This window comes from Chanodichthys erythropterus, chromosome 22 (genome assembly GCF_024489055.1).
Source record: "Chanodichthys erythropterus isolate Z2021 chromosome 22, ASM2448905v1, whole genome shotgun sequence".
Classification (NCBI taxonomy): Eukaryota; Metazoa; Chordata; class Actinopteri; order Cypriniformes; family Xenocyprididae; genus Chanodichthys; species Chanodichthys erythropterus.
The window spans coordinates 15,024,957-15,043,107 of NC_090242.1; the positions used below are offsets into that span (position 1 = coordinate 15,024,957).

Genomic DNA, 18,151 nt, shown 5'->3' on the forward strand with positions numbered 1-18,151 from the left:
ACTGAAATAATTCAAAACTGACAGAAAAAGAAAAAAACTGAAAGATTCACACACCCACACACACACATTATATATATATATATATATGTGCCCTTATATGGACATGGTTTTTATGTGTATTATGCAAATTACTTGATGTCATTTAAATTATCCAAATTAGGCCCAAAGACACGAAGAATAGGGACAATAACAGTGTGATAGAAATAGCAATAATGTGGTGGTGGGGTGTAGGCAAGTAAACACTGGAGACTTCAAACGTGTGTGAACTAGAAGAATGGGAGTCACATGATTAGAAAAGGGCTAAAAACAACAGCTCAATGAACACACTGACAGTAAAAGCCTACCTTAGGAACGTCTTTAGGCTTCTCAGGAACTCCAGCAGGATTTTTCTTTTCCTGAGTATATAAATAAACACCAGTTACTTAGACTCAAAGCCCACTGAAAAATGACTGAAAAACATGCTCCTCTAATAACAAATGCTTTGGATTAGACAGTCAGAAACATACTAAAAACATACTCTACACATCAGTGAGATGTAATAAAGAGGCAAGACTGATGAATTATGAAGAGGGAAACAAATGGTTTAAAGAGATAGTTCATCCAAAAATAACAATCCTATCATTTACCCACCCTCATGTTGTTTCAAATCCCTAAATTTCAGAAGATATTTGTGATACACAATTAAGCTTCCGCAAGAACCAATGAGGTCTGTTCTTGCGTGTCAAGCAAGTATGGATGTGCTTCTGTTTATGTTTGCTGATCAAAGTTTATATGTGAATAAAAGCCCATATTAAATCTGTTCATCATATAAAGTGATTGTGTCTTTTCAGAAGACTTAGATTGAACCACTTGATTCATATGGGTTTATTTTACGATCTTTGTAAACGTCAAGAGTTATGAGTGAACAGACTTTCAATGGGACAGAAATCTCTTCCCAAGATAAAAGTCAAATGGGTTTGGAACATTTTTGGGTGAACTATCCCTTTAAGAAGACCTTTAACATCCTTATTTGGGCTACTTTTATTATGCTTTTTGGTGCCTTTCTGTCCATTTTGAAGCTTAAAAGCCTCAGTCCGCATTAATTGTAATTGTACAAAAAAGTATCAAGCAATAACATTGGATGTTCTTCAAAATCCTCATTTTGTGTTCAATGGAAGAAAGAAAATCATCCAGGTTTCAACTTGGTTCAACTATCCCTTTAACTACTGATAAACTGAAAGGAATAGAAAAAGAAAGAGGTTAAAAATATGTATGATCGCCAACTGACCATGTCTTCCTTTCTGTATCCGGGCGGCAGTGTGTCATCTCTCTCACCACACAAAACACCCTTCTCTGGTTTTATATTTGGCTGAGACATGCAACACACTCCATTAGAAAACACACACATATAGCAAAATACAGGTTGTTAAACAATCAGCATTCACAAACACATGCTAAGATTATTACTTAAAGGGTTAGTTCTCCCAAAAATGACAATTCTGTCATCTATTACTTACCCTAATGTCTTTCTAAACCCATAGGATCTTGTTCATCTTCAGAAACTCAACGGAAAATGTTTTAAATTAAATCTGAGAGATTTCTGGTCCTCCATTGACCGTCTATCCAGCTACCACTTAGACACTTCACAAAGTTCATAAAGAGATTGTAAAACTAATACATATGCATTGAGCCGTGTAGTCCAATTTTTCTGAAGAGACTTGATCATTTTATATGATGAACAGATTTAATTTAGGCTTTTATTCACAATATAAACATTCATTAATGCACAAATCAGATATGGTAAACAGAAGCTCAAACATGTTTGCTTGACACGTGTGAGAACCAATGAGGTTCATTCTTGTGTTACATAGCACGTTTGAGCTTCCACAAGAGGTTTTTTCTTACACGTCAAGCAAGTATGGTTGAGCTTCAGTTTATGTTAGCTGATCAATGTTTATATATGAATAAAAGCCCTAATTAAATCTGTTCATCATATAAAGCGAACAGGTCTCTTCAGAAGATTTGGATTAAACAATTTCATCGATTCATATGGATTTTTTTTTTTTTTTTTTTTTACATTCTCTTTATGAACATTTTGAAGTGAATTTTAGGTGAATAGACTTTCAATGGATGGACAGTCAAAATGCGTTCTCAGTTTTCATTAAAAATATCTTCACTTGTGTTTTAAAGGTGAATGAAAGGGTTTTGGAACGACATTGAGAGTAACTGATGACAGAATTTTCATTTTTGGATGAATTAACCATTTAAAGGAGTAGTTCACTTTCAAATTAAAATTTCCTGATAATTTATGTCGTCCAAGATGTCCATGTACTTCTTTTTTTTTTTTTCAGTCGAAAATAATTTAAGGTTTTTGATGAAAACATTCCAGGATTTTTCTCCAAATAGTGGACTTCAATGGACCCCAAACGGTTGAAGGTCAAACTAAATTTTGTATATGACTAAATTGTCATATACAATATGATAGTGCAAGTATATAACAATTAGTTCAAACTTTGACCTGAGGAGGGCAGTAATACACTTAGCAGTGTCTACACTGCTGGAATTCTAATAGAGAAGAAGAAGAAGAGAGGTAGTTCAAGATGAGCATTTATGGTTAAAACTTATAAAATTTAAATTTTTTTTTAGAAAATGAGTGATGGTTTCTCTAGATAAGACCCTTTTTCTCGTCTGGGATCACGTAGAACGCTTTGAAACTGCACTGAAACTGTAATTTTGACCGTTTGGAGGCCATTGAAGTCCACTGTATGGAGAAAAATCCTGGAATGTTTTCATCAAACACCTTAATTTCTTTTCGACTGAAGAAAGAAGAACATGGACATCTTGGATGACATGGGGGTGAGTAAATTATCAGGAAATTTTAATTTGAAAGTGAACTAATCCTTTAAGTTTAAAACAGACATCAGTCAAATATCAACACTCATGCATTACCTCTGTAATCTCTGGTCCAGTGTATTTTGGGACTTTAGGAGCCAGAGGTTGTGATGAGGGTAAAGTGCCAGACAGGGCATCAAACGGATCTACATCCTAAACAAGCATACAAAATAAACACATTAGACTGTTTTGTTTTTTTTTTTAAAGAAAGAGTCTCTGATGACTACACAACAAAAAGACACAAAGATAAACTCAGCATGTATACTAACCCCTGTACTGACTTTAGCTCCTGGACCCACTTCCACTTGCACCTGCAGCCCAAAGCAAAATTACTTTATTATTCTCCATACTGACATACCTGGACTGGCTACACTACTGAAACATTCCCAGATAGCACACATTTCTCCTTCCAAGGTATTTTTCAATAAATTGCCAAAGACATCCCTGTAATATGACCATATGCTGCTCACCAAACTGTTGTATTAAATCTGCTCATATTAAAAGATGTTTTACAATGTCTTTTAGATGTTTGTTGGTAGTTCACCTGAACTACTATGAAAAGTTGACACATGTTGATCTCAAAATCTCAAACTTTTAAATGGTAGTGTATATGTGGACCAGCTTGAGTGGCTTTACATCCTGCATTTATGTTCTTTGAAATGCATTAACGTGAGTTTACGCTTTGAGCTGAACTTTGGTTGTAGTCGTTAATCAATAGAAATGATTCCCCAAAAAGCCCTTTTAAAATCCATTAAGATATGCTGGGTGCTACTTTTCAAGCACAAATGTCTTCGTACTTTCAGCAAGAGAATGTGAGGTTAAAATAAGAATGATGACACTCCCGGTGATCCTCCGTCATTCCATAAGTACCTTTTGAGCGCTTGTTTGCTTTTGTGCACCAGCCGTGGCTGAGGGCTTTCCAACAGCCGGATCCACTTTAGCAGGTCCCGGTTTGGATGAAGGAACTGTTGTACTCTATCAGAAGGATACGCGCCACATGTTTGAGCATTAATACCAACTTTCACATGGTGATTATAAACTAAATAAAGCAATTGTGTAGCCAAAGCAAACCCAGAGAGGGAAAGAACAGAAAGATAAGACCTCCGTCTTATCTTTTCAGGAGTGCAGTGATGCAACTCCTTTCATAGACGTGTGGGAAAGATAAACACGTTGAGATGTGGAAGGTGGTGATCGGAGAATGAGACATTGCTAAGTTGGGACTATCCATCCAAAGAGAGTTCTTGAAGTAAAAGCAGCAATAAATGGCGTGCAGAAGATGATATTGTAAAAGAGCCATGCTGATGAAGTCTTGTTTGCAGAAGAATAAGGAGGAGACACCAATGAATGATGTGCATTGGTGTACCTGGGCCTTGTCTTTCACAGGGTCTGTGGGCTTCACTCCTGTTCCACCTGTCGTTCCAGCAGGTCCAGTAGCGGAGCTCACAGTTGGGACTTTAGCAGAAGTCGCAGGTGTGGGTTTAGAGACTGTGGCCTGCAATCAGCATGCAGGAGTGGGATTCTCATTATGCACTTTTAAGTATGAAGATGAGATGGACAAAACCCATTGAAGATGGGGTTTAGTTTCGAAATGGCAGAGAAGAAAGTTAAAATGTTTCTCCAGGCGGCACCCATTAAAGTCGTGAATGTGTTCAGCGTTGAGAACCAAAGAACAAAACAAAAAAGCATGATCTCCATTAGACAGAGACAGCAACAAATGGTCCTACAGATGTTTTCCAGATGTCATAGAAACAGAAACAGCCCAAAAGTGTTGTGTTAGTATTCACCAAAAATGTTAACCAAGAGTGAAAGCAAGATTGGTTAGGATAGAAAGGAAAAAGATTTTAAGGAAAAGTGCTGTATGGCCCTGATGTAAACCAGCGTGAGGAAGGTGTGAACAAGCCCAAAGTCTGATAAATCCAGTAGACGGGATGGTGTCTACCTGTGGCGTGACTTGAGAAGGTCCTTTCTGAGTGGTGGCGGGGCCTCCACCGCCTGCAGCTCCTTTCTACAATGCAGATGTGAGAATGTCAATCATATATCATGTCTAGGGCGTCATACACATTACTTTTGGGCCTATTCCATGTTTTATTTATTGAAACTACTTGGGAGAGAGGCAATGTGATCAAGACAGATTCAAACCTATAGCCCCCTTTTACACATACAGTCTTTACTGGAAAAGGACCTTTTCAAAAATACCGGTAAATCAGTTCTGGCAATTTACCTGTAATGGAAGTTGTAACATTCCCCGGAAATTACCTGTATACTCTAAACAAAAATGCTGGTTTCACAGACAAGGCTTAAGCCTATTCCCAGACTAAAATGCATGTTTTAGCTGTTTTAGCTGAAAGTAACATGCATTGACTCATCTTAAAATATGTCAGTGCCATTGTTTTGCCTCAAGATGCATACCAGTAATATTTCTTTTCTAGGCAATGTTTATAAAAGCTACTTAAATGTCCTAATTGAACTAAGCCTGGCTAAATCTAAGTCTCGTTGGGCCTTTAAGTGCTATATAGCACCTATTTTTAAAGCACCTTTGTCAAATGGTGAAATGTAGAAACATAAGAGTTGATTGAAAACTTTACTTACAGAATGCTTCAATCACAAAATATCAGGACATAATGTAGCCTAATTATGTGACTACATAACACAAAGCAGTTAATATATGAACATAGCCTTTTAATTGAAGTTTGTGACATAATTTTGGTATATAACGGACTTAACAAACACCTCCTTTTGAGCCTCTTATCAGTTTACATTCATTCAAAGACTACAGCCAATCACCATGTCTTAGCTTTTGCTCATCCTCCACTTGTATTCCTCCTTCCACATAATTTAAACTGCAACTGACAGCTCTCAGTATCCAAACTGTCTTGTTGCATCCCACTACCACTTAATTCTCCTCCTTAGATTTTAGATGTGTTACTCCACTCTCATATGTTTGCTATGAATGGGAAATTACAAGTTGTTTTGAATCACTTTTATGCTTTTCTGAGGTCAAAAAGTCTTGTGTGGGGGCCTGGAATATTTCCTTATAGGGGGCCTTGAGGGCAAAAAGGTTGAAAACCACATTTTCTTCAGGAAATACACTGTATTTTAATCCGTTTTTTAATCCCCAACTACACTAAGAGAGAGTTAGAGAACTTTTAAAGAACAATACAGGGGCTTAACGGGTTCTTTGCATGGCAGTGGTGCTAACTACCTCAAATTGAACAGACAGTGAAACTAAAGTTCTTCTCCTCATGCAGCGAACGAAGACAACGTCGCGGCATTTAAAGATCATTTCCCATGACTGACATCACAGAATTTACTGGTATTTTGGTGCTGATGTGTGAATGGTCTCTTAAGGGTAAAAAGCTAGAATGCCTTTGCTTGTGTGAACAGCACATATGTGTATTTACTGGTAAAGTCATTCTAGTATTTTTACAGTAATTTCCCAGGATTACTGTGTGAAAGGGGTTTATGCCTGCTGTATTAGCGCCACAGCTCAAACATTCCAGGATGGAGTGCACTAGGTATCAACTAATATTGCAAATTCTTTGTTTTCAGTCTAAGGAGTTGTTAACCAGGGGATTTGGGAGTGAGCGATACCTTTAACAATCACATAAACAGCAGTTACAGGCAAATCAAAAGCAAACTCCAGCTGTAGCTAGATTCAGGAAAGTGAGTCATAGGGCAGAGACGCCTCTCATGGGAGACACCATGTCCTGCCACAACCAAATATGTGGAGCAGAAACATGATTTGTCCAAAAGCAACAAATAACCATGAGAAAAATTAAAAGAACTTTTCTGTTTAGCAATCAAAATGTCTCAAAAAGCAAAGAACAAAGTCCTTTAAGTGTCCATACAAACATAGGAGTGAGTGTATAAAGACTTCTTTGTATTTTTATCTCTATGCAGTCATTATTTTCGGTCCTCTTGTAGCTTTTAATGATGGTGCTTGTTAAATAAAGCGCATAGCAACCTTGCACCAGCCACCCACAACACCCCCGTATTGTGGTGGCGACTTCTGCACTGGCAAATGGCCTTCAGTTGTTCTTCAGAAAAAGCTTGTTACTCATAGTGTCTACATTTCTGCTGAAAGGAACAGCATTAAAGGGGTCATGAACTGCATTATTTTATGTTTCCTGGGGTGCACTTATGTTAGTATGATTTTACATGAAAAACTCTCATAATTTAGAAATAAAATCCATTTTTCCTACCCTGATTTCAGCTCTGTTTTAAGGGGCGTGTCTGCTGGGAGACTTCAGTGTAAACGCCCACTGCTGTGATTGGCTAACATCTTTCATATGAAAATAGCTAAGTATTACATGTGGAACTCTCTCGAAGCATGTTTTTACTATTACAGTTCTCAAGGTTTACTTATCGTAAAAAGTGTTGATTATAGCATTATATTTATATTGTGGCATGCAAGGTTGCAGTGATGAGCATGTAGCCGATCACAGACATGTTGAGTGCATGAATGCAGTTATCTCGTCATTGTAAATTGATTTCTGCACACTAATGAATGCTTTCATCATAACTAACAGTGAAAACATAATGTAAATTTGTTGATCCCAATGGGAGTTTCGGTGAGAGTCCAGAACTCAGTCACTGATAAACTCGTGCTGTTTGATTGACAGCTCCAGCGATTGTAAAGGGATTGTTCTTTGATCGCTTTCTATATATAATTTATAATTCTGCAGAGGTGGTCTTTCACCTATCTATGACATAATAAGGAACATTTTACAGCGAGTCTTAATCTGGGCTTGGTTTCAATAAAAGCTGTTTTTGGACTAACAAGGAAGTTTTCAGTTCTGAAACTTATGGGATATTCTTATAGTATGATGACCTCTTATATCAAAAGCTCAAGGAAAATTTGATTTCTCAATTCATGACCTCTTTAAACACTTTATCTGAATAGGTCTCCATTTAGCAATGACACCACACCTCTTAAAAGCACAGTAGCGTCCCTCACAGAGCAGTTCAGACACCTGGATACTTCAAAGAAGGAAAAAAGCAGATGACTACCAACATCCAGTGTCGAAGCCATGGGTCGATAAAGTTGTAGAGTGGAGTGTAATCTTTACATCAGACAAATAAAATAAATAATGTGAATAAATTGTTAATGACTGAAAAGGATGAGGGTTTTTACCTCATATTGTGCAGGTTTCGCTGTGGAGACCTGAGATGTTGTGGTGGGTGTGACCTGCTGAGACTAAAAACAAAAAGAGAGACAAAAAGAGAACAGTTGAGTGTCTGAGAAAAGGAAATGCACTTACATTATTATGAAAAGCCTTATTGCTGCTAGTATCAATACATAAAAATGCATTATTGCTGCTATCAATACATAAAAAAGCATTTGTGCAATATTGATCCCATTACTTGCCCTGACCTCGCTACATTAAAAACAGCCAGAATCACATGCAAATCACAAGTTTAGCATGAAACATGAGGTCATGCTGAATCAGAGGGAAACCCAGTGAACACATTATCAAACACAATTAAATATGCGTGTGTTATTTCAAATGCAAGCAAAAATGTACCAAATGCACAGTGCATGGTGTATTTCTAATCAGATGTAGCATTATTAATAGAGAGAAATCAATAAATCTGAAGCAATAACAATCCTAACTGATCCTTGATGTAAGAACTAAGTATTTCAGTAACTCTACAGGTCCACAGATAGCATCTTCAACAATGGCTTTTGTATTACCAGACAAGACACTTAAACCCCCATAGCAACCACTTTTAGCCATTCATGGTATGTGGTCCTCTAAACCTTTAAACATTAATCTGCCATTTATTTATTAAAGTGACAGTTGCTCAAGGGTAAAATTGTGACAGCTCATGGCTTGTTTTTCTACTGGCCTTTACTTTTCTCTGTTCACAAACCTTGGGTAGAAGAGAAATAAAGTGTCAAGGAGCACCCAGCATGTAGATTTACTGCTTCAGTATTCCTTTAAGTGTTCTAACAAGCTCAGCAGGTTTTAGGTTATGTACTGAAAGAGGGTGGATTGTTGATGATGAAATACGAAGAACCAGAGATGAGATACAGTCAAACATCAGCGTTATTCATGTGATAAAAGCTATTCAAATGTAAATCTTCCATGTCCATTGCCCTCAGTGACCTCGGCAAGTTATTAGTGACAGGACATTTTGTCATCACTTTATTTCTTTTTATAGAACCAAATAGCCCTACCCACTGTGAAATCTCATACATTAAACATCAAATATCTTATGACTGTGTCACATTGACCTTGACTCACATCAAAACATGCTCCTTGGTTGTCATGGCAGGTCACAGGAACTTTTTTAAAATAATTTATCACTTCTCTCTTAAGACCATTTGTCCTCTTTTTAAAGTTCTTAATTTTATTGGATGTATTCTATATATATTTTTATAAACACTTTTTAATATACTGGTTTAAACTCTTCATATCCTGAGAGCAAACTACAATAGAAGTGGCCTAAAGATTAAAACATTTACATGCACCTTCTATGGAAGTCCCAAAAAATGTTCGTCCAATCATTGCAATCGGTCCGAATGCAATGATACAATGTCCCACCTGCCTGTCAACATATGTATTTCCATACCTCCAAACACCCTGCTCATGCAGACATCACACGTCATCAGGATATGCAGGGTTGTAGACAGACAGTCACCGAGTGCCACAAACAAAGAGGATCCACCTTATACAGTTCCTCCTGAACCAAAACAATCAGCTTATGTTGCGTTCATGCCATATTGTAACCATAATTACGAGATAGCAACCCTTGAGGAAAATGAAAGAAGCCAGACACAAATTCTCAACCACAAGAGCACCACAGTTCAACATATCAGATTATAAGTGCTAACCACTAGGTCATGACTTCTACCACATCTTAAATTAAAAAAGTCAGGAAGTTTTGAAGCTAAAGTTAGGGCCATTGTGCTGATATTTGACTGTCAAAAATTTACTCCCAAATAAGACGTACATCAACATGACCACATAATTTAGATTACATGGTTCAAGTGACCCAATTCTGATTTTTTTTGTTTTGTTTCAGGCTTTATTCATGTGTGAAAAAAAAATCTGATATGAATCACATACTTGCATTTGTGTCTGCCATGCAAGCAGACAGATCAGATATTCCAATCAATGCAAGTAGTACGTCATTAAAAAAGCAACGGTGGTGAATGAAGTCAATTCAGGTGCCATCACCAACATGATCACATGACTCTTTTTGGTTATGTCAATGGATCTATATATTTAATGTGCGACTATTTGGTGGAGTCGCACATTAAATATATAGATATAGTCAGATATAGTCAACAAGTCGGAACTGGGCACCAAGACCAGCAGTGTAAATGCAGCAGCAGTGTTCTTTGCCTCTGCCACTAAATAAAGATACATGAGCAACAACTATAATAAAAGCACTGATGCAGCAGTGGACAACATTATCAAAAACTCTTGAAAGCATAGCAGAGCACTTTTGGAAATACTTGGCTGCTAACCTAATAACCCAACCCATTCAATAACAATACAACAGAAAAAGGTGGAAACCCATAAGAGAACTAGTGTGAGTATAGTTTTCAATGAACATGGGTGTAGAACTAAACGTTGCGTGCAAGAAACCGCCTAGAAACACTAGGCATGCTCAGCAATAAAAAAAAACACAATGCATTATGGGTAAATGTATGGGTAAACATAGAGAAGGTACTATTTAAAAAGACACTGCATGTGTGCAGAAGAACCTAAATGAATTCAATGCTGACTCACTGCACTTAAAAATAGAACTAAACATTCCACAGATCTCATTAATGTAACCACAACAGATTATCCTACGAATAATGATGACAATTTCCTTTAAATGTTATGATTCAAAATGTCTAGGTTATGTTTTGCTTTCATTGACATAAACAGCACCCCAAAAAAGCCTCACATGACTCAGTCCAGTCTAAATTATGAGCTCGCATTGTCATCTCAATATCACGATGGTCAAAATTCCTGATGGACAATCCAACTATCACAGATGGATCCTTTACATAAAAATGTCTGTGCACATCCCAATGCAGAGTCTGACAACTCCTCCCAGAAACCACAACATGTTAGCAGGCGTTAGTAAATGTGGCAAAGAAAGCAATACGGGTTCGGTACAAACCACACAGGTTCTCTCCAACCTGTTTTAGCCTCCGAGCCACTGCCCTCTTCTAATACAATCGTATTGAAGAAGCATATTTGGTGGAGTCGCATGTTAAATCTGTAGACACTCCCTTTGAAAATAACAATTGGTGATTTGTAAATATAAGTAAGCTACATTAGCATTGATTCTTACATCCCAATAACTCAAACTCCTTCAACTGCACTATTGAACAGGAAAAATCTTCAGTTTATAATCTTGACGTTTTCAGTAGTTACCCCATTGAGTGATTCAAAATTAACAAAATTCATGACTTAATGCATGTCTCCACCCATATTACCACAATGGTACAGTCATAAACCCTTTGTGGTTTCAGAGAATTAATCCACTGTATGACATATTTGCTGTGTTTCTCAGTCAAAATGAATCAACTACTATGACGACAACATTTCTGTATTTTGACCACATAACAATGATGACAATATGATGTTACCATTGATGTTTAAGAATGGCAGGTTCTACTGGTATAATGAGAGGTTCAGCAGCACACAGATTAGCATGACACAGGGCAGATTGCATTTCGAGATTAACTAGTAAAGTGACTACAGTCAATTCTGGGACCAAAGAAGTGGTTTACACAAATATGATAAATTATGCAAGACTTGTGACTTAAATGTTAGCTTTTATACTACAAATGCCATAATGAGGTAACATCCTGGATTTGGAAAATGCCTTCAAGTTGCTACTTGCAAGCAGTCAAGTATGTACTAAATGGCCAGCAGCAAGGTATAAGGCTATAGGTGTTCATAAATGGTATACATATAGCAAAACCGAAGAAAAAAATCAACACAAATGGCGTTCAACCTGTTTTGTAGATGGCGTCACTGTGTTCTTGTAAGCCTGTGGCCATTGATTCATATTTTAAAACATTTAAAGTTTACAGCATGGGCATATTTGACTGTGTAAAAGCATACAGATTTTCACAACAGTTTGACCATGATGGCATCAGAGTCAGTGTTGCTGAATTTGGCTACTTTTAAGCTTTTGCAGTGGGTTGGGGGTTGATTTTCACCCCCATACGTATGATTTCGGTGCTCCAACGCCCTCAAAACACCGCCCAGACGTACAATTTCAATGGAGAATTCGGCCGCCCAACAGAGAAAATAGCATTGGCTACTTCTGACTGGCCTTTGGGCTATTTTTCTTGTGAAGACCTGGCAACCCTGACCAGAGTAAATTTAGCAAGTCTATGCTAGATTCTGGTTGTCACCTTCAACCAGAATCTGTAACTAATCAGACAGGGTGTATGCTTGTTGTAAGCCCATTATGAAATGAATTAATTATCCAGCTATGCTTCCAGACATGAAATATTACCTTCTGCCATGAGCATAAGTCAAAATGGAAGGTTACAAAGTATGAAAATGGCAATATGATGTCATAAACATCTAAAAAATGTGAGCATTGTGACAGACAGCTAGTTCTGACGTGTACAGCTTGCTTACCAAAAACTTAAAACCTTCTAAACTGTAAACCAATGCAATAAACAAAACTAAAGTAACCAACTTAATAACCAAACCAGCTTTTTCTACAATTTCCTTTTAGATTGCACAATTTAAAATCTGTTCAGATATGTAGTTAAAAATGCACTGAGGCCTTTTTAATCTATCAGACGACAATGAAACAAGCGCAGTCACGTTCGTGCCAAAAGCATAGTAATAATTTCCACGAACTGCCGCACAGTTGGCAGAATCTTCAGCTATAGTCAGGTACATTGACAGGAAACCACAGACAGAAATGCAAGATCTATTGATACATACCATCTGTAACAAAACCAAGAGAGTGTCCTGTTTCACTTTCGTCTGTATAATCCAATCTAAAAGAGAGTCACTTCAAATTCACTCGGTCTGAAATATAAAAAATATATCCCTCATGCACACATACACGCACATACTAACAGAAACACGCCCAGCAGTGAAGCCAGAAGCCTCAAACCCCTCCCACCCCAGCACTTCAAAAGCTGAATCCCCTCCCTATAACTCATGATGCATTGTAGAAGTGTCCTGATTGGTCGAGAGAGGCAGAGTTCCGCCTATCTGCACAGCGAGCCAGGAAAAGTAAACACAAGACTGTTTCCATACAACTAAGGAAGTTGGAGTTGGGGTGGTGGTTATGGGTTTCAAAGATAGGCCGACTGCATTGGTTTGAAGGGGGTCTGGCTGAGTTTGGACTGATAAGCTGTTGTACACATTTCTGTATGGGCTGGTGGAGAAAAAGACGCAGTGCAGGCACAAACCTTCCAGTACATGTCTGTCAGGCAGGGTGTGTCTGGTACACTCACTGCTCAGGAATCTGAACTGCACAACCTACCATCAGCCCAGAGAAAGAGAGAAAAGCATCACATGCGTGTCAATCCACCACACCCAGAAGATGGAAAATAATCAAAGCGTGATAGAGAGAAAGGAAGAGAGAAATGAGTTAATGCACAGCAGAAAGCAAAGACAGAGAATAAAAAACAAATGGGTGAGTCATGAGCCCTGCTTAAACGGAAGCTCAGACTTGGTGCAGAATTGGTGCCAGTGCTTATGTAAGAGGAACACAGCATAGATGCGTAGCCACTGCAGACTTTGACTCGCTGCCCTCATATACCCACCTACTGGTAAAACAAAAGAATAATCTGACTTGTTTGTTCAGATGCCATTTTGTTTACAATCCCCAAACCGGGCAAAACCAGCCAACTTTTATAGTGGAAGAGCGCCCTCTGGTGCACAAATCAGGCAAAGTTAAACCTCAAGTTGATAAATGAGAAAACTATGAAACAATTGAAAAATATTATGAATTTTTTCCTCTGACAAAAATAGGTGGATGTGTAATGGTTCAACGTGATAAATATGACCTCTTCTATCTGGGAAGAAGTTAAAAAAGCACAGAGATTTGACTGAGCAATCAGCAGAAGAAAGACTTGAAAACAACAAGATAATTGGATGAGTACATGTACACGCTTACATAAACACACACAGTTTCATTCCAATCACTTAATAAGCGAGTAAAATTATTTTTAATAAATCTAATTGAGCTAGATTATGTTGCTTGTTTTGAGGCTCATTATACTGGACATATATGTGTGTGTGTGTGTATTCTTGTATACATGGTTTATGAGGACAAAAAAATGTGTTTTACAACATGGGTATTACAACGTAAACATGGTCACACTTCCTTTGTCCTCGTAAACCAAATGGCTTAAAAAACATACCAAACAGTGTTGTGTTTTGTTTTTTTTTATTAAAAAAATGCATGTTTCCTGTGATGGTTAGGTTTAGAGGTAGGGGTATAGTCAAAGTCCCTTTAAGACAAGTCATTTCACTCTGCGGCCATCTTTGAAACGCCTCTCGGGCATCCTGGGCATCATGCCCTATCTCTTTGAATGGGGAAACATCAAATTCTCCAAAACTGTTAGCCAACCTTACGATTACATTTCATATTTGAAATCACCAATGAAATCTGACAACAGCTGTCTTATAAATGTTTTATCCAAACGCTCGAATCATGACAAAAAACTGTATTTTTTAGGCTGGATCAAGCTAATGCGCATGTGCAGACCTAAATGCGCGTCTCTTCTGCCATGTATCAGAGGCGCGCGTCTGACTGTTTCTATAGAAACCGGCATTTATAACGGCCCCTGCAGTGACGCGATGACTTTACCAGTCGACAATTGGCTCTTATTTAGAAGGCGGGACTTATTCCGCCATATTGCGCGTTACACTTTCTCCCATTCAAAACAATACGAGTGACATGTCTTGTGTTATTCTAAAGTCTTTGGTATAGTGTAGGGGGATAGAATGTACAGTTTGTACAGTATAAAAACCATTGCGTGTATGGAGAGTCTCCGTAAACCATATATACAAATGTGTGTGTGTGTGTGTGTGTGTGTGAGAAAGAAGTCTCTTATGTTCATCAGAATGCATTTATTTGATTAGAAATACAATAAAAACAGTATATTGTAAAATATTATTACGATTTAAAATAAGCATGCATGATGCAGGGAAGGTACAGCTAGGCAGGAAATTGGAGGGAGAGGCCAGTGACACAGGCTGGTCTTACAGGCTGTACTACAGCGGAACAGTGCCACGGGCATTTATATGCAGAACAGCTACGGTCATACCCCAATATTGTGGTATTACTACACTTTTTCCACTGTATATATTTTGCACAACTTGCTTGCACAATCCCACATAAAGCTTTCATCCATGTGAAAAAGCTCACACGTCGTTCACAGTAATGGGTGCAGCTGGGTGGAGATATTCAGGTGCAAATCGCACTTATCACGAAACACAATACAATCCAACAAGCACCCAAATTTCTATATTTGTTGTCATGTGCATGCTGGAATGCAGTTACATTCCACAGAGCCACTTCTGAGGCAGGGGACCTTTGAATGAAACCAAATAAGGAAAACAGGAAAGACCCACTAACCAAATGCAACAGATTCGTCCCCTCACAGAACAACTAAAACAACCAAGTCAGATTTCGTTACCATCCATCTGATTAAAGTCAACACAAATTGTTGTTTCCAACCCATTTTACTTCTGTAATGTGATGATTCCCAAATGAATGATCTGGAAATGTGTTTTTTTAAAAGATCGTGACGAACATGAAGCAAGCTACAGCAGGACAAGAGAGTGACTAAACAGGAGTGTTGCATAGCAAGTCTTATCTGTTAATAAATGAGTCTGTCATCAGCACTGATCCCCACCCTCGAGTAGAGGTCAAGAGGTGACGTGACAAAATCTAGGAATGAATCTCAGAAGACCAAAGAATGACTTTCAGTGTCTATGTATATGCAATTCAAGTTCTGCAGGCTCAGAACTGACAATCTGAATAGAAAACATTCGAAAACAAACCAGGCTCTGTAAATGCTCTACACAACTTTGAGGTCGCTCTAATAAAACACTGCTCTGTTTGTTTGAGCGGCCCTTGAATTCTAATATAGCTGAAGACAGTTATCTGTTAGCATTCCCATTCATCTCAATGGAAATTAAAACATCATTTCCATGATAATTGCTGTGCTTTCATTCTGATCCTGTAGCAATAATTATAGATTTTATCATAGAAACCTCATGAAAGTGCAGTTTTCTGTCCTGTGACATTGTTTTCATTTAAAACAGATTGGGAAGGATATTATAAAAGGGCTTTCCCATTTTGCAGCTCATGAAAATAGCAAATAGTCTTCAAGATCTATTTTAGGTCTGTTTTCTCTGTAAAAGGGAAATGATATGCATGTATCTTCCTAAAAGTTAATTTTGTCGTATTTTAGGAGACCACTCACATATAAAAAGCTTCAAAGCGAATGGTCCATCTCTGACCACACAACTCACATTTTGATTTCATGCGGTCTTTAAGATATACTATAGGTAATGCTTTTCCTTTTACTTAACTAAGGCTTTCTGAGAGAAGACACAGCCCCAAATGTACACTAAGAAGTTTAATTTAATAATCACAGTATTACCTACATGCGCATTTAAACATATAAACACAATTGACTCAAAGCTCTAAAGAAAACACAAGGTGTGACACTGATGAGGAAATAACCCTCGGGTGCAATATGATTGAGTCAGCACATTATGATGCATTGTTTGCTCGCAACAAACAAAAACAAAAAATAAAATAAATAAATAAATAAATAAAACATACTCTCTAAAAAATGCTGGGTTAAAAACAACCCAAGTTGGGTTGAAAATAGACAAATCCAGCGGTTGGGTTAAATGTTTGCCCAATATGCTGGGTAGTTTTATTTAGCCCAACTACTGTTTAAAAATTACTATATATGGCTGGCTTAAAATGAACCCAAAATAGGTTGGAAATCAAAAATCAGACACATCATTACTAGAGGCAACAATAATAATCAAAAGGAGAACATTTATTAATAAGCAATTTAATAAATGTTAATTGTTTAATTATTATTCATTAAACTAGTAAATGTTCATTTTATAAAACATATTAATAAATGTTAATTTCTAACATACTTTGGGTTCATTTTAAGCAAAGAATACAGTATTTTTTTTTAAACAACAGTTGAGTTAAAGCTTCCCAGCAGGTTGGGCAAACATTTAACCCAATTGCTGAGTTTGTCCATTTTCAACCCAACTTGGGTTGTTTCTAACCCAGCATTTTTAGTGTAACATCCAAATCTCACTTAGATGGTGTGGTGAATATACGCCCCCAAATGGTAATCTTTCTAAAACACCAAATCTGACAACATCACTGTATCTAGCTTTCTCTTTCAGCTTTTCACCTTCTCTAAAAAGTATGAGTATTACTGACTTTGAAACCAAAGGTATTCCTGACGTTCTATGCTGCAGCTGTGTCTATATTTAGTAGTTTGCTCTGCATGAGGTTTGTTGACAGAGTTTCAGTCCAAAAGTCAGTGGGCATCTGGAGCCAGTTTGTTGTCTGTCTTCATGAATAAGGGCTGTATGGTAACAAAATTTTAAGCTCTGTTCCAAAATCTAGTGAGCTGAGCTGCCTTGTTGTCTACGGCCTACATAGGCAGCTATCTGCTACTTAGGAAGCAATGTGCCAAACAAACTGTGTAAAGATATACATAAAAAATACATAATTAGATTAGATAATTAGAGAAATTTGAATTAATTTCTTTTAACTGTCATGAGCATGTTTTTACTCTTGTGCTACATTCTTTGATTTGTTAGGGTTTGTTAATTCACATATGATACATGTAATGATGTATTAAAATTTTGCCAAAATTAGTTATCTTGTAAGACGCTGTCTAACACACTTATGATGCCTTAAAATGTTGCCTAGGGAGGAAGCTCACTCGGATTTGGGTCAGAGCTTTGGTGAAAAGTAAAAGAAGAGAGCTCTTGTTGCACAAGTGTGCATAGCTCATGATGACATCATCCTTGCATGATGGTTAGGCAATGAACACAGTAATGTTTTTTGATTCAGCATCTGATCATTCTCAGAACATGTGAGATCCACATATGGGCTCAAGGGCATTCAAAATTTGAACCTTCCAGGCCCGATGTTTAACCTCTACAAAATCGACAGCAAAAACACAACCTACACTCTAGGTTAAAAACAACAAGTTGGGTTGAAAAATGGACAAACCCAGCGATTGGGTTGTTTTAACCCGACTGTTGGGTTAAATGTTTGCCCAACCTGC

At 37.5% G+C, this 18,151-nt stretch overlaps 1 protein-coding gene across 19 annotated transcripts in view; it reads right to left on the bottom strand.

Annotated features, from left to right (window-relative positions):
* cast (calpastatin) overlaps window positions 1-18,151 on the bottom strand; it is a 43,731-nt gene that overhangs the window by 13,043 nt on the left and 12,537 nt on the right. For 5 of the 19 annotated variants that reach the window (XM_067375015.1, XM_067375021.1, XM_067375018.1 and 2 more), the window contains 8 exons: window positions 8,006-8,068; window positions 4,811-4,876; window positions 4,235-4,363; window positions 3,742-3,846; window positions 3,141-3,182; window positions 2,929-3,024; window positions 1,268-1,348; window positions 345-395 (listed from right to left, as the gene is read on the bottom strand). In XM_067375015.1, the coding sequence (XP_067231116.1) occupies window positions 345-395; window positions 1,268-1,348; window positions 2,929-3,024; window positions 3,141-3,182; window positions 3,742-3,846; window positions 4,235-4,363; window positions 4,811-4,876; window positions 8,006-8,068 (633 nt within the window). Of the gene's footprint in view, window positions 1-344; window positions 396-1,267; window positions 1,349-2,928; window positions 3,025-3,140; window positions 3,183-3,741; window positions 3,847-4,234; window positions 4,364-4,810; window positions 4,877-8,005; window positions 8,069-12,791; window positions 12,946-18,151 lie in introns of those variants that run through there. The other 14 variants (XM_067375025.1, XM_067375020.1, XM_067375031.1 and 11 more) reach the window with 11 other exon arrangements.